This window comes from Apiospora phragmitis (assembly GCF_038363925.1).
Source record: "Apiospora phragmitis strain CBS 135458 chromosome Unknown utg000005l:1.0-4161743.0:1.0-4166827.0, whole genome shotgun sequence".
Taxonomy (NCBI): domain Eukaryota; kingdom Fungi; phylum Ascomycota; class Sordariomycetes; order Amphisphaeriales; family Apiosporaceae; genus Apiospora; species Apiospora phragmitis.
In genome coordinates, this window is record NW_027117403.1 from 1,571,096 (window position 1) to 1,585,322 (window position 14,227).

Below are 14,227 nucleotides of genomic sequence, written 5' to 3' on the forward strand. Positions count from 1 at the left end.
AATTGGAAGCGAAAGCTACCAGGACATGGCGACCCAATGCAGTTCCAGTCTGTGTCTCCAGGCTCCCTCGTGAGTTTGTCACAACCAAGGCACTCCATATATTGTTACTTTTCAAGAGACAGTGTTCTTAGACACACTAGCAACACTCCGCTGCAAGCTGCTCCGATCGCTTTTGGAAACTCAGCGGTATCGAAATACTTAACGAGGGCATGTACTTATTCATAAGAATTATATAAACTACTAGCTACATGAGCTTTGCGCTAGGAGGTTGGCAGTTACAGCGTTCTGTAACGCGGTGTATAGCAAGGTTCTGTCAGCAGCTGCCCTGTAAACGCGAATACTCTCTTCTATCGTCGCCAGTGCTCCTTACCCTTTCCCTGCATCGCCAGTTGCCCTGAATCGACGCCAGTACCCCTTTTCTTCGCCATATTAGTACACCCTCCCTTTTTTCCTCGTCGCCAGTATCTTCTTCCTCTCGTCGCTACCACCCCGCCGGCATCGATCGGCTATTTCGCTGGCAAACGGCCTTAGCAGCTGAAACTGAGTCACGTAAACGTTTCTCTTTCTCTGCAAACCTGTACTGGTACGATCCCCTTGAGCGTGTGAGTACACCTTTTAAAGTGGATCAGATTTCGTATGAATTGATTGACTGCACCGCTTATACTAACAGCTTACAGCCTTATTTGACTACCTCTACACTACCCAGGATCCATCTGACCACGTCCTAGTCTAATCTGCCTAAGCCCGCCACGCCGGTTTTAATGGTGGTAAAACCAAGTTCCTACGTTGACGGGAAGTGCTTCAAAAGTGAGGTTGAATGTGAATGTGAAGAGTACATAGATAGGGCCCCATTAGAGGGAGGATGCTGTTCGATTGGTTAAAAGAACGTGCTCCACTTAGAGGCGTCCTCAGCGCTCAAGGGGGATAGATTCACCGGTATCGATGTAAGCAGAGGGCATCTTTGGAGGCCGTAATGATCAAAGCCGGTTGGCGGCTCCCAGCTCACACAGCTTCAAGAAAATTTTAGCGTCAAACAACAGTCGGTCGCCAAGGGAAATTCTTACATAAGTGCTGGGACATGCAGGTGCATGTTCTATGCTTCACTGTGCAATCCGTACCGGCTGACCTATCTAATTCCAGCGTTACTCATCAATGTCCATGTCCACTGATGCTTCATATGTTTGTTCCGTGCCATTTTCGTCTCTAATCTGACGATCCAGTTTCTCGGCTGCAAGAGATCTTTCTACCAACGAGTTAATGATGTCCATTTGTTCATTGGGCACACTGCGCTGGCCTCTCAACTGGGGCAAGGAACGGCCAGCCGCTTCAGTAAGCAGCGGGTCGATACATCTTCTTCCAGCATCGCTTCTGAAATGTTGCTTGATCTCTAGTGCTTCACTGAATCGGCTACCACATCCCCACTGTCCACCGGCTTTGAGATCGCCTTTACATACAAATTCGATCTTGTGAATTGTTTGGTGTCGCTTGCAATCATGCTTTCGGGCAAATTGCTTACCACACACAATGCATACAAACGGTTTCTCATTGGTATGCGAGCGTAAGTGTGAGCGTAGATTGAAAGCCCGAGTAAACCTTTTAGTGCAGAGAGTACACTGGAAGATAGCTTCGTATGTCTGCCTCGTGTTTTTACTCTCGACCAACTGCTGATCTCCTTTAGATTTCTTCAAGCGCGAGAACAGAGTAGAGAGTGTGTGCAAGCCAGGACGCATTTTGACTCTATGCCTATCCAGTTCACTGCGAGACTGGAATCCGAACATGGCACCTTCGCAGTCCTCTTCTGTGCACCTAAAGGGCCGCTCGTGCCTTTCGACATGGCTCGTACGTCCTCCGGCATTTTGAAAGCCGCTGTGGAAGTAATGATAGGTGACTTTAAGACATTTATACCATTTGTGCCCATAGATGCTGTTCAGCGATTGGGAAGCCTCTTATAATCCGTATGACAGCTCGGCTAACATATGTTCCAGGACCTTGCGATTGCGCATAAACGCTGTTTCGAGGGATCTCAGGCTTATTGTGTCTCTTCTGTCGTCCTTCCAAGACGAGACTTCTTGGGCGTGGGCGAATATTCTCCCCAAGGCTTGGAAACAACCTGCGTTTCTCCACGTTGGAGATACCTTTTTGGGGTCAAAATCTACCCCGGAATCTGAATCATCGTTGAATCGGGATTCGAAATTAGTCAGCGCTTCGCAGAAGTCTTCCTTGGCTGCCTCTGTCAAGCTCCGCCCGTCGAGAGCCGCGGCTTTCATGAAGTGCTCCGTCCAGTATGCTATGGCATAATCCTGGAAGGCTAAGTGGCCTTCTTTCGCAGCGCTCATGAGTACGTGGTGCTCCTCGTTTTCAAAGCATTTTTCAAAGCATTCGAAGGTAAGGTAATGCATGCATATGGTGGACAGGCTCAGTTCGGCAAAGTCCTTTGAGATGAACCCAGACTGTGTAATGTAGCTACTGGATAGGTTAGGCGACTGGCTGAAGCCATGAGACCAGGAATTGAAGTTGATCTTACAACGTTGCCGTCGCGTGGATGAATTGCACTTGACCGCCAATCTGGACGTCAATGAGAGAGCCGCAGATCTCTCGAATGTGTAACCGAAGCCTTCGGTGAGCGTCGATGGTCTGCTCTACTGCGTTCATTGCAATGGCTGTTTGGATCTCTCGCCAGTAAAGCGGTCTACTGGCGCATATCATCCAGCTCAGAATCTTGCGGGCTGCGTTACGCTCACTCGAATTCACGTTCCGTTCTATTCGAACGATGGTGCGATTATAACTATTCCATGTCAGCAAAGCCTACGGTCCTCAGTTGTAATCAAATGTTGTGCCCTACGCTTCTTGAAGCCCTGTGGGAAAGCAATTCGGCTCGAGTTCCTGCGCTAGCTCCTCTATGGTCAATTGGGCGTGCAAGTTGTTCATCACGAGTTTAGCGTAAAGGAACATTCCTAGAACGATTCGTATCAGCCGAGCCGCTCGTCCCATCATTGAGAGCCCCAAGCGAGGCGCGGTCCTAATCGTGGATCAAAGGCTACTCACCATCAGCTCGATCCTTGACGTTTTGCTTGATGTACTGTATATAAGTTTCCGAGAGTCCACCGGGAATGCACCAGGCTTCGCGTAGCTTCGTCGTCTGTGCCTCGACGTAAACGGCTATGTCGCGCTGCGTATCCTCGACCCGAAGGCCGAAAATTGTCGCTGGAGTCATCAACCGCCTAATATCAGGCTCATCACGGCTAGTAAAAAGAACCCTCAGCTTTCCAGGATCTGAAGTGTCGCATGTGCTAACTAAGCCATGGACGAAATCGAGGGACTCCTTCCTTTGGTGCTCTTCACATTCATCCAGTCCATCGATGACGATAAATCCTCGAGATAGACATTGGCACATGAGTTTTAAGAGGTCTTTTGCCATCGCGGTTGATGTCAACGATGTGTGGCCGCTTTCTATGTATTTTTCGTAGAACACGGGCATAAACTGCCTCGCTTGGCTGACGAATTGGGCGAGAAGGCCTTTCAGGATGGCTAGTGTGCTGTTTCTTGCCGGGTCCATCTCTTTGCAGTAGAAGTAAGCTACCAATATGGTCTGGCTTCTACTATGCATAAGGCTTGCGGCGATCGTCGATGCCAATATGGTCTTTCCTGTAAGAAGCCTTTAGCATCTGGAAAAGTACGATATGGACTATCTAGGCATGCATCACTAACCAGCCCCGGGAATGCCATGCATCCACAATGAAGACGACCTGGGGATGGAACTTTCGATCCAATCCTTCACGTCCTGTTGCTCTAGAATCCAGTTGCCGGTCTCAGGATGTTTCTTACTAACTTCCAGAAGTTGCTCATGGTCGACGTAAGATTCAGCGGCTGCAATCCAGTTCATCAACAAGAGAAACCGCTTCTGTGTCTCGTCGATACGTCGCAAGCGATGCTCCTCTAACAACACCTCTCTATCGCGCTGGTAGGTTTGTAAGCTCTGGATGTTTACCTGAAGTGCTTGGCTGTCGAGAAGTTTACGGTAACGCTGTAGCTGATCCAATATCTGGTGGAAGTCTGATTTGAAAGTCTTCCACATGGATCTGAATATTTGTGACAGTGCTGTTTCCCTTTTCGTTAGCAATAGGTAGGGATTCTCACGAGGATGCATTCGTAATCCTCTGCTTAAAGATGCGCAACGCTTGGCCATGGAATCGAAGTACATCAGCCCAAAGCATTTATGCGACCGCTTGCATCTGCGGCTGGGTCCGAAACAACTGCTCATAGTTCTGCAGGATCGGTATGTGCTCTGTAATCTGTTCGTATGCATCGAGCAGAGCGTCCAGAGACTCTGCCCATGTACTAGCAGTCTATAATCCACTTAGCATGCCATAACTTGCGGAAAGGTACGCTTTCCTGAGCCAAGCGCAGATTGATAAATGACTGACCTGGAGAATAAGCTTCATAGGACCCCAAACGAAAGCTAATATCTCGGAGGTATTCAAAAACACATCCAGGACTTTACATAGCTGCCCCATGGCTTCTATAAAGCCCTGGATGCGGGTAAGGTTGATGATCTTCTTACTTCTCCGCTGCTCCGCTTGGATGGCTACGATCGCTATTCTGACATCTTGGGAGGTTACGAATTGGAAATCTGCTCTTTCTGCAGCGGTCAGTTTCGACTTGAAGGCTGCTAGAGCCTTGTCGAAAGCGTTTGATGCCGACATGATGTGCTCTCAGAAGACGAGCATCAGTTTAGACAATTAGCCTGTAAGCAATTGGAAGCACTCAGCTTCGGATATTAAGGACTAATGAAGATGTAACCACCTCGATGACGGATTGCGAGTTTGCAAGTATTATGGCAGGAGACGAGACAAGAGCCCGGAAGTTTACCTGAGAAGTCACATCGTGCTGACCACGTATCACACAATCGCCTCAAGCTTTAAAAACTCTAGTAGTGCCATATACCAGCTCGGCTGGTATCGAATTATTCTAGATGAAGGTAAGCAAAACGGCGTTCGTCAGGAATCATTCCGGCGAAATCTCAATGTACTGAACTTTTGGAATGTAGCACATACGATTCGTCGCCAGGCGACAAGTCTGTATCAAGCAGCATCCGCTCTCACTGCAAGGTCGCGCTGGTGTCTTACAGCAACTGTTCCAACTGATACTCAACGCCGGGATCCTTCAGGCATCCTTTGTCCTGACTGCCAAGAAAGCAGTGAGGCAGTGACTACCGGTCCTGGAGCCCAGGCTGAGACTGATTCCAGTTTGAGCAATTCACGCCATGTGGATTCGTCCTATGAACATGCCAACTTCAATCCAAAAGGGTTTTCATCCAAGATCGACTGCTTGGTGCGAGATGTAATGGAACTAGACGCGAATAGCAAAATGTACACGCCATATTCATGCGTTTATAGCGCCGTTGAGTGGCTATGATGCTGACAATATGACAAAGCATAGTCTTTTCCTGCTGGACACTATCGCTCGACCTCGTAGTGCTCCACCTCGAGAGAAACGATATCCAGTTTCTACGCATAGACGGAAGGATGGAAAACCCAAAGCGACAGGCCAACATGGAACTCTTCGAGTCAAGCAAGGACTCTCGGGTCCTTCTGATGAGCACAGGCGTGGGAGCGTTTGGGTGAGCAAAGCCCCTCCACCCCACACCCCCGAACCCCCTTTTCCTCATAAAATATATATGATATGACGAAGACCTATTCACTTAACATGTCACGCACTATAGCTTGAACCTGACGGCCGCGGATCAGGTATTCATTTTGGAGCCGCAGTGGAACCCGGCCGTGGAGAAACAGGCAATTGGTAGAGTCCAGAGACTGGAACAGAGGAAAGACGTGGTCGTCACGCGGTATCTGATCTTGGAGTCCATCGAAATGGTAAGTTCACCGTCTTCCTTGTCCTTCTCCTTCCCCGTAAAGGATGCCAAAGCTGACCTGAGCCCCAAGAGTATACACAGCCAGCAGAGCCACAAGGAGTCACTGGCCCAGGAAGTATGTTATAGCATTCATAGATCCTTCTGACCAGGGCCGCCAAATGCCATGATGCTTGTTGCGCTCCCAAGAGGCAGCCGCTTCGGTAATAAGCGCCTTTTGCAGCTACTAATACCTAAGATCAGGCACTAGAACACGCAGGCAAATTACTTTGGGGACTTCAGCTGTAGATGAGGAGGTTCTATGCTTATTTATCAGGCTTTTGGTAATGATCGGTTCAATTTTATAAGTCGTCCACTTAGAATTATTATTTGTAGTCTTGACTATGGCCCCTCGTGTGTATTGATTGTTAGATCTTCATCCACAGGTCTTCCTCGATGTTACTCATCCAGCCTTAGGCTCGTCTTCGTCCTTCTTGGGCTCTTCAGGTTCCTGTGCAAGCTTATGGCGAGTTAGCAGGTTTCTTGGTGCGGTTGCATTGGGCTCTGGTCGACTTTGGGGGAGCGGAACTCACCCGGATCTCGATAAGGGGCGGTAGGTCAAGTATTCCAACATAGTCCAGACAGACTAGGAGCGAAAAGATATACACGGCCCAACTCATCACTGGCTGTTGCCCTCCCATTGTTGCGTTACCAGATAGTTCAGAGGTCGAGTGTCTCTTTCCATCACCCGACTTGCCCCCAGCACCATCCTTGTTGCGATCGTCAGGTCTCGGGGATGTGTGGATATGGTACCGGGTCCTCGTTCGTGGTTCTTGGCCAGTATAGCCTTGTCGAAGAGAGCTTTGGGGATGGCTTGGTATTGCGGAACACGAGAGTAGCACTCGGACGGAAGGCCAAGGAAGATGCCACTCTCGGGACCCTAGAGAGGGACTTCGCGATAGAGTTGTTGAAATACATGTGGCACATAGTAACTTCGTCTCCCCAGTTCGAATGAATTATAATAGAAGGGTAGGAAAGGAATAGAGGATGAGGGGTTTTGGTTTGGAAATGACAGTATTTACTCATGGCTGCCTAGGGCGTGGCGTTTCCCTATCGGGGCTCGGTAGCCAATGCCCTAGGCAGGATGCAAGTATCACCTTTGCTTTTGATACATTAGTATTTGACTGGAAAGAATTTGTACTGAGGTTTGTAGCTGCCTCTCTTTTAGCGGCGACGGGGGATCTTGCAATCCCCTGACTCTGCCTCAAACAGAGTTGTTTCTCCTCCCACTAGATATGAGCATTCCAGGCCCCTTCGGCACCAACCGACTTCATAGGTGTCATATCCATCTACATTTTGCCGAACAAGTCATCACTAACCATTATTTCTTTGGACCAAATCAGACGGAGGCCCAGATTATCTTTGATTATACATGTAGCCTCTAAATCACTATCATTTCTCAACTTTGATTCATGGCCAGGTCAGCCAAGCAGAAACGAAAAACTCAACGCTGCTGCCACTTGCATAAGTACCGGGACACCAAAAGTACCTGCCTATTCATAATCGTAGCAAAAAGGGCCACTGTGGGTGTCCATCATATCTCCAATCTTCAAAACTCCGCCGATTTGTCCAAAGTTGAGGGGCGTCTCGAGAGTGACGTTCTTATAAGGTATGTCGCCAAAATAGTTATACGGATAGGCCCACTAAGTATGGTCAGCTGGGTCCCTTTGCTGTATACTTACTTAGTAAGTGGTCCATATACCTGGGTGTCTGGTCCCCCGATGTCACTTTTTCGTGTCTCCCAGTCTTCGCTTATAGTTAGCCTTCGTCGCATTTGAACTCGAGTCGCGGAATCAGCTCACCTTGCTTTTGCCACATGTTCCAAACTCGATCCAGAGCCGAATGGTGCAACCAGAAAATGGGGTCGGCAGGAGACGAATAGGTGTTTGCCATCTAAGAGTAAGAGCAGTTGATTAGTTGCTATTCATCCTTATGATTATACTGCACACAGGGCTGCTGTATTCTTTACCTCTCCAATATTTCCTCCAACCCCAGGTGCGCGCCGCCATGCAAGGACATGTCTGCGATCTCGAGAGAAAAGCCTTCGATCCTATGGTCCAAGTGCCAGAAGTCTTCGGCCTCCATGACAAAGGCGAGCTTGGAGGCGTTCAGTGCCTGAGTCACGAGCCAAGGGCTGAGGTCTCGTCGAAGGCAATGGGGCGTGTAGCCTGTGTGGTTGCCAGGTCCCATCGAGACATTCACATGTACAAAGGGGCCATCCTCAATGCAGCCTAGATACATAATTACAAAGGTTAGTCTGGTGACGTACGAGCCTTTGTAATACCGTGATAAGGCTCACCTCCGCCAGTTCTGTTAGGTACGGGGGTCATGGTTTGCCAGTCTTCGGGAAATCCGGTTGTATTGGCAATGTAGGGACCGTTTCCTGCGCTTCATGGTAAGCAGCTGATAGCTCTTTCTGTGAATGGATAGTAGTACTGACCTCCAAACCCATGAATGGGATCAAATATGGGAGATTCCACGACTGCTTTTTCGGAAACTGCATCTCGAGTCCAGTCTGTACCCTCGTATGTCAGTTCCTCCCCCCAATAATTCGAAGGTACTCGAATCCCAACTCACCCCAGTACCTGCCAAATGTTAGTGGGGATTACTTTCTGCAAAGGGAGAGGAGACAGATCTCTTACGGGACGGCTCCCTTATAACCGCAGGCCTCCCTCAGATTTTGTTCGAAAAACCACAAATAGTAGCGGTGCCATCTACGGCTGTCAGTACGGGAAGTTCATAGTGAAATGTATTTTGTAGTTGGCCCTACGGTAAGAGTTGTCCCTGTGGAAAAATTAGGAGAGGTTAGTATAGGGGATACATACATTTGCTTGCGAGTTGAAAGGGAAAGAGGGTGCTTACCACCCAATGAACGTAGTCTGTCTGAGTAATGTGCAAAGCCAAGAAGTCATCATATCTTGACTTCACGCCGTCAAAGATGTCTGAAGTCTGTCCTGGCTTTGATTGGAGGCATCTGACAGTACTGATGAAGCCTTGACGCTCAGAAGTTGAGAGGGTCCGCCTATATGTACGAAGTAAGGTATTAGCATTGCAGCAGCAGGTAGAAGGAGGCGGAACAGTTGTCCGTGTGCCTTACCACTCCCTCCTGATCAACGGTTGTTGACATGCTACATCCTTGGTTGGATTTGCGTCACCCAGCAGCCTGGATGAGGCAAAGCCAACTTGAGTCAGCGCCACAAGCACACTGTAGACAAGCGAGTCAAAATGCATATTGCGAGTAAGTGTGTCGGGAGTGTATATGACAACGAGAAGAGAAGTGAAGTGACAGAAAGTTATGCAGCCCCTGAAGCGAGATGCCCGGGTACTAATATATACTTCGCGAATCCCAAGAACTACTTACTTCTCATCATGTGCACCAGCATTTGCTGTACGTCCTTGCTGACATGAGGGGTATATTTGTGTAGCCAAGTTGACAAGTTTAACTTAGGAAGTCATTCCATCTTTCCCTAGACTAGATATTTGAGCCTCACAACCGACCCCGAGTCTTCATGATCGACATATCGTTACTAATGATATATGCTACCTGATGATCATGCTCACCACCACGTATGTGCCTTACGGCGTTGGCATCCGGGCTCTTCCGCCGTGTATCTCTGGTTACATCCTATTAGCTGGGATTACGCAATAATTTCGCCTGTCGGGTCTTCCCGATCAGTCTTAGGAGCAGGCGATGCTCGTAAAGCAAGAGGAACAACAGGCGAGGCTATACCCGCAATGGTAAGAATACTGACTTTGTAGGAGATATTGCGCCCTTTTCGGCCGTATTAGCGCTCTCTCGGCATGTCAGCGCCGGTCTTGTGGTTTAGGTCTTGCTGGGCAATGTACCGTAAGCGAAATGCTATTCGCCGGAACAACAGACGATTCCCGCCCACTCGACTCGGGGTCCGTCTCACACGCGTTTGCTTTTCTCGGACCCATCCTCCTTGAATTTCACCGACAGCAGCTGTAAAAGGAATCCCAAAATGAAGGTCACACTACAGCTGGCGAGCTGTGCGGCTCTATTGGCCCATACGAGCCTGGCCAAGCCTATTACCTCCACTACTACTACCCCTACCTGCATCATCCCATCCATTCCGGCGCTCCCGCCGCGCTCCGCGCAAGAAGTCATCGCAAAGCTTAATCTGACCGCCAACCCGGAAAAGGGCTACTACGTCGAGTCCTTCCGGGACCCCGACAACGCCACCATCCCCGCGGCCAACGGCACCACCACTAGCTACCGCTCCTTCAGCACCGCCATCTACTACCTGCTTGAGGGCCGCGCCGGGGACTCGATCTGGCACCGCGTCGACGCCGTCGAGGTCTGGCACCACTACGCCGGCGCGGCGCTGACCCTGACCCTCTCGTATGACGACGGGAAGCCCGTCACGAAGAAGGTGCTGGGCCCGGACATTTTCGCCGGCGATGGCCAGCGGCCGCAGGTAGCGATCGGCAAGTTCCAGTGGCAGAGCGCGCGGAGTCATGGCGACTGGACTCTGGTGGGGACAACTGGTGAGCGATACCCCCTTTTTCACTCTTCGGACTAAGGTTCTTTCCATCTTGCTGACAAACAGTACAACAGTCGCACCTGGGTTCACCGATAGTGGTACTGAGCTTGCAGCGCCGGAATGGAAGCCGACTGGAGCATGAACGCCCATAGAATCACCGAGTATAATCCAGAGAGAGGAGGTTGTAGAATCACTACCTGCGTACTCTAGAAAAGCATTGTATTAAATCTAGGAATCTTAATAGCTGTCTGAATAGGCAAAGGCAGTTAATGATGGGGTAATCGGAATGGTATCTACCTAAGTCATGAATATCATCATCTTAATAGGAATATAGGACAGTACGCACTACCGCCTAGCGTTAAGTAATGGTAATGGAAGGAGAAGCTTTAGTAATTATCATGCGTATTGGTCACCTCCTATCCGTCTAAACCGATAAACTATAAATCCTATAGTGCATTATTTTCTCTTTAGAATTGCTTGTTCTACCTACCCCTGATTCTCTCACTCGTCATCAGGGGCATCATCCCCCTGGGCCTGTTCGAACAACTTCCCTGTAAAATCCGACAGGGGGTCCAGTAGCCAAGTAGCCTACCTCAAGACGATTGGGATCTGGAACCATTGAAAGTAATCGTACCATGCTTGTTAATCCAGTCCCTCACTGGATTGGACCTGTGGATTTTAGTTCTATAGACATCAGCCTGTCAGCCATGACGCACGAGATTTATCCCACGCGATTATGATATCACTCTTCCCGATGGCCTGGTTGGCCGAGAAGATAACAAAGAAGGTGGTAAACAAATATGTAAACAAAAGTTTTGGGATCGACATATAAGGGTAACCCCCTGAGATATAGTTGAAGGTACCGGCTTTTCAAATAGCGCGAGCTGCGAGTTGGAGTTCGCGTCGCAGAGAAATTGCTGGGGATATCTGCCCCTCGATGAGTTCGATGCAGTTTCGATGGTAGGATGTATCCCGATCGGAGAGCTCCTCCCCTAATGCGACTTCATGGGGTGGTGGGCAACTTCTGCAGCCCAGCCCTAGCCGCCCGCGTTCCGATACGTCATATGACAGCCCAACAGCAGCGAAATCGTGGGGGAATGCTGATCATGACGTAACGGTCTGACAACAAAGAGCACATTTTGCGACACGAAATTACAACATTGTCAGAGCAGAATCCCGACTCCTCGTATGATGATATCGAAATGTCGACAATATTATCTCGATGACTTCGATGGGGGGAGGCTTTGCGACTCTGCTCACCTGACAACCAGACGAGTATCGTCTGGATGAGCGCACCTCCTCATGCTTGCTCGTTCAACTGCTGAAGTGGTAACGCGGTCGATCAAGCAACGACAACCCGTGACAGGTGACGGGGATTTGGTCTCCAAATATGCCTTTTAACTCTCTTCGAACCTGTGCCTGTCGATGACGAATGTCAATCCCGTTGGTATGGGGCGATGATGTGGATCCAAAACGCAGGATCGGATACCTATCTTCGACGATAAGCAAGCTGCAGGTTAACCCATCCGAGCCCTACGTGTGTATGGAACGGCAGTTTTACTCGAACCGATCGCATGTCGACTTTGGGTGTCTGTTCGCCGGACTCCAAGATAAGATCGAGTGATTATGACTCCGGTGGGGTTTTGTTTTGCGATTGCCGCGTCAATCCGTGTCGCGGCCTTTACCGTCTCCCATCCACAACCACCTCGTAAGCTAACGCTTCTTGGCCCTGCAGGCTTGCGGATCAGGACAAGAGGCGCTTGCTGTTAGCGACGGAATGCTCTACAGCGTACTTAGCCATAGAGCCATACACGCAAACTGCAGCGACGAGTCGCGAATTCCAAGCTCGCGCGACGATGGGAGCTTCAGCTGTGCCGCCTTGTCGCAGGATTTGCGCGAAGCTAGTCGGTTGATCAGTTAAACTTACCATCCCCTCGGGAACCTGCCACCAACAAAAGGAATCGCCATTCGTACGATTCGGAGCACCCGAACAGAGATCAAACAAAACAACTCCAAGTGAAGACCCCTAACTTGCTGTCGAATCCTGTTCCTGCATATGCTGTATGATCATCCGCAGGGCCACCCCCTCTTAAAAAGGTACGTCGGTAGTAGCATTCCGCTGTCAATTGCCCAATGAGGGCGTCCTGGCGTCCTGGCGTCCTTCTCTACTGGGCGTTCCGCCCCCGACGTTGCAGGCCCCATAAAACCCGAGACGCCCGAGGTGTCAGGGAGATGGCGGCCCGCTCCCGATAACGACCACCACCATACCACATACCACCTAAACTTCTTATGTTCTAGAAGACAGAGAGAGGAAAAACGACCACACCACCACCGGACCAGCCGTAGTAGTTGTCTCGCCTACTCTCGACTTCTAACGGCGCCTCGTGGACAGGCCGAGAGCCACGTGCTGTGTGCACAATTACTCTGAAACGAGTCGAGATTAAGAAGCACTAGCCAGAATACTAGTTTATACTAGCTAGTATAATAATTATACGCCCCCAATCTCCGTATTTATTTGGATAAATTTGCCCTGTAACCCGCCTCACCTCATAGATTTGCTCCTAGTTGCCCGTTTCATGCTAAGGGCACAACTACTTGAATAGTGAAACTTGTGCACGTGGTGATCCCGTGTCGACCGCACGTCGGCATCCATATACCGAAGAGTTAGCTAGCTGCGGGTTGGACGAAGGTCTTGTCCTACTACGAATGGCGTGGATAGTAGTGGCGTTCCAGGTGAACAGCCTCACTGTACCTGCTCTACTTTGCACGTGCTAGGTTGTGGACACAGACAGGCTTACTGTAAGTAGGAAGAGTCATGAATACCTGCAATCAGTTGATTCATTACTCATCAGCGAGCTGCTACGATGCTGCCTGTTGGCAGAGAGGCAGGAATATGAGAGGTTTGAACGCGTTCTTTTGCACTATAGAGACAAGGGAACCACTCCTCGAGTATAGATTCATTGGATTATTGACGTTGTGTTTTCTATGCCGAAACAACATGATAAACTTGTATTTTAGCTATGATATAGACATTGCTAGTGATAACGCTCTCATAAAGGGAGGCTTTGAGATATACGAATAAAGTGAATATACTATTAGTCAGCAGGGTTATCTAGTCTAAAAATAGTAACCGGTAGTATTGAGCGCATAGGTAACTGTTCCTATAGAGAAGATTTTAGCATTGCCAAGTATATGGCTTGTTGAATCCTTGTCTTATGTATTGCCGGGTCTCGAACATTAAGCTTTGAACCCTAAGGATCCTCACAGCAATAACTTTAAAATGATCTCCTGGGGGTACCACGACAAGCTTGAAGGCCACGACAGTCTGTAGTCATGCGGCGAACCGGAACACGGTTGTCTAGGTGGCCTCGCTACCTACCTGCGATCTGATGATCACCTAGGTGAACATCATCCACCCGACACAGTTAATTAGACGAATCCAGAGTGGCATCTCGTCACCTCACAACTGGTTTCAGTCTCGTGACGAGACAACACACCTGTATATCACCCGACAACCACACGTGATGCGATCTTGACACCTCAGCTAGTGACATCCACTCATCTAAGCTTATTCTCTAAATAGGGACCCAACCCAGGAGGGTCAAACACTGGCGTTCGAGACATATTCATAAGACTCTCCGTCGCTGGCAACTGCCATGTGCTCCATAGTCTAGAACCCTCATTTGGGTAAACCGGAACATTGATCTGTAGGTAGGCGGGTTAGCTGGTGGGCATTGGATAAGAAACCCTCCTCGTCAGCTGGTGTTCAACACCAGTACACAGATCAACAACACCGCAGGGAAGATCCAATACC

The 14,227-nt window shown here is 49.4% G+C and overlaps 4 protein-coding genes across 4 annotated transcripts; 2 read left to right on the forward strand and 2 right to left on the reverse strand.

The window, feature by feature from the left end:
• Positions 1–1,142: 1,142 nt before the first annotated feature.
• PG994_004530 (uncharacterized protein) lies at positions 1,143–4,703 on the reverse strand (the record flags this gene model as incomplete). The annotated part of the gene is made up of 8 exons (XM_066855939.1): positions 1,143–1,866; positions 1,975–2,463; positions 2,525–2,785; positions 2,843–2,954; positions 3,046–3,645; positions 3,709–4,079; positions 4,252–4,346; positions 4,425–4,703. The coding sequence occupies 8 exons, from the start codon at positions 4,701–4,703 to the stop codon at positions 1,143–1,145; spliced, it is 2,931 nt and encodes a 976-aa protein (XP_066718106.1).
• Positions 4,704–5,552: 849 nt separating this feature from the next.
• On the forward strand, positions 5,553–6,039 carry PG994_004531 (uncharacterized protein; the record flags this gene model as incomplete). The annotated part of the gene is made up of 4 exons (XM_066855940.1): positions 5,553–5,620; positions 5,723–5,873; positions 5,916–5,987; positions 6,022–6,039. 4 exons carry the CDS (start codon positions 5,553–5,555, stop codon positions 6,037–6,039), a joined length of 309 nt encoding a protein of 102 aa, XP_066718107.1.
• Positions 6,040–7,457: 1,418 nt separating this feature from the next.
• Positions 7,458–9,139, reverse strand: PG994_004532 (Tyrosinase-like protein orsC; the record flags this gene model as incomplete). The annotated part of the gene is made up of 8 exons (XM_066855941.1): positions 7,458–7,551; positions 7,591–7,646; positions 7,711–7,801; positions 7,878–8,139; positions 8,208–8,291; positions 8,349–8,423; positions 8,734–8,930; positions 9,006–9,139. The coding sequence occupies 8 exons, from the start codon at positions 9,137–9,139 to the stop codon at positions 7,458–7,460; spliced, it is 993 nt and encodes a 330-aa protein (XP_066718108.1).
• A 752-nt stretch (positions 9,140–9,891) lies between these two features.
• On the forward strand, positions 9,892–10,555 carry PG994_004533 (uncharacterized protein; the record flags this gene model as incomplete). Its single annotated transcript, XM_066855942.1, has 2 exons — positions 9,892–10,417; positions 10,488–10,555. The coding sequence occupies 2 exons, from the start codon at positions 9,892–9,894 to the stop codon at positions 10,553–10,555; spliced, it is 594 nt and encodes a 197-aa protein (XP_066718109.1).
• Between the last annotated feature and the right edge of the window lie 3,672 nt (positions 10,556–14,227).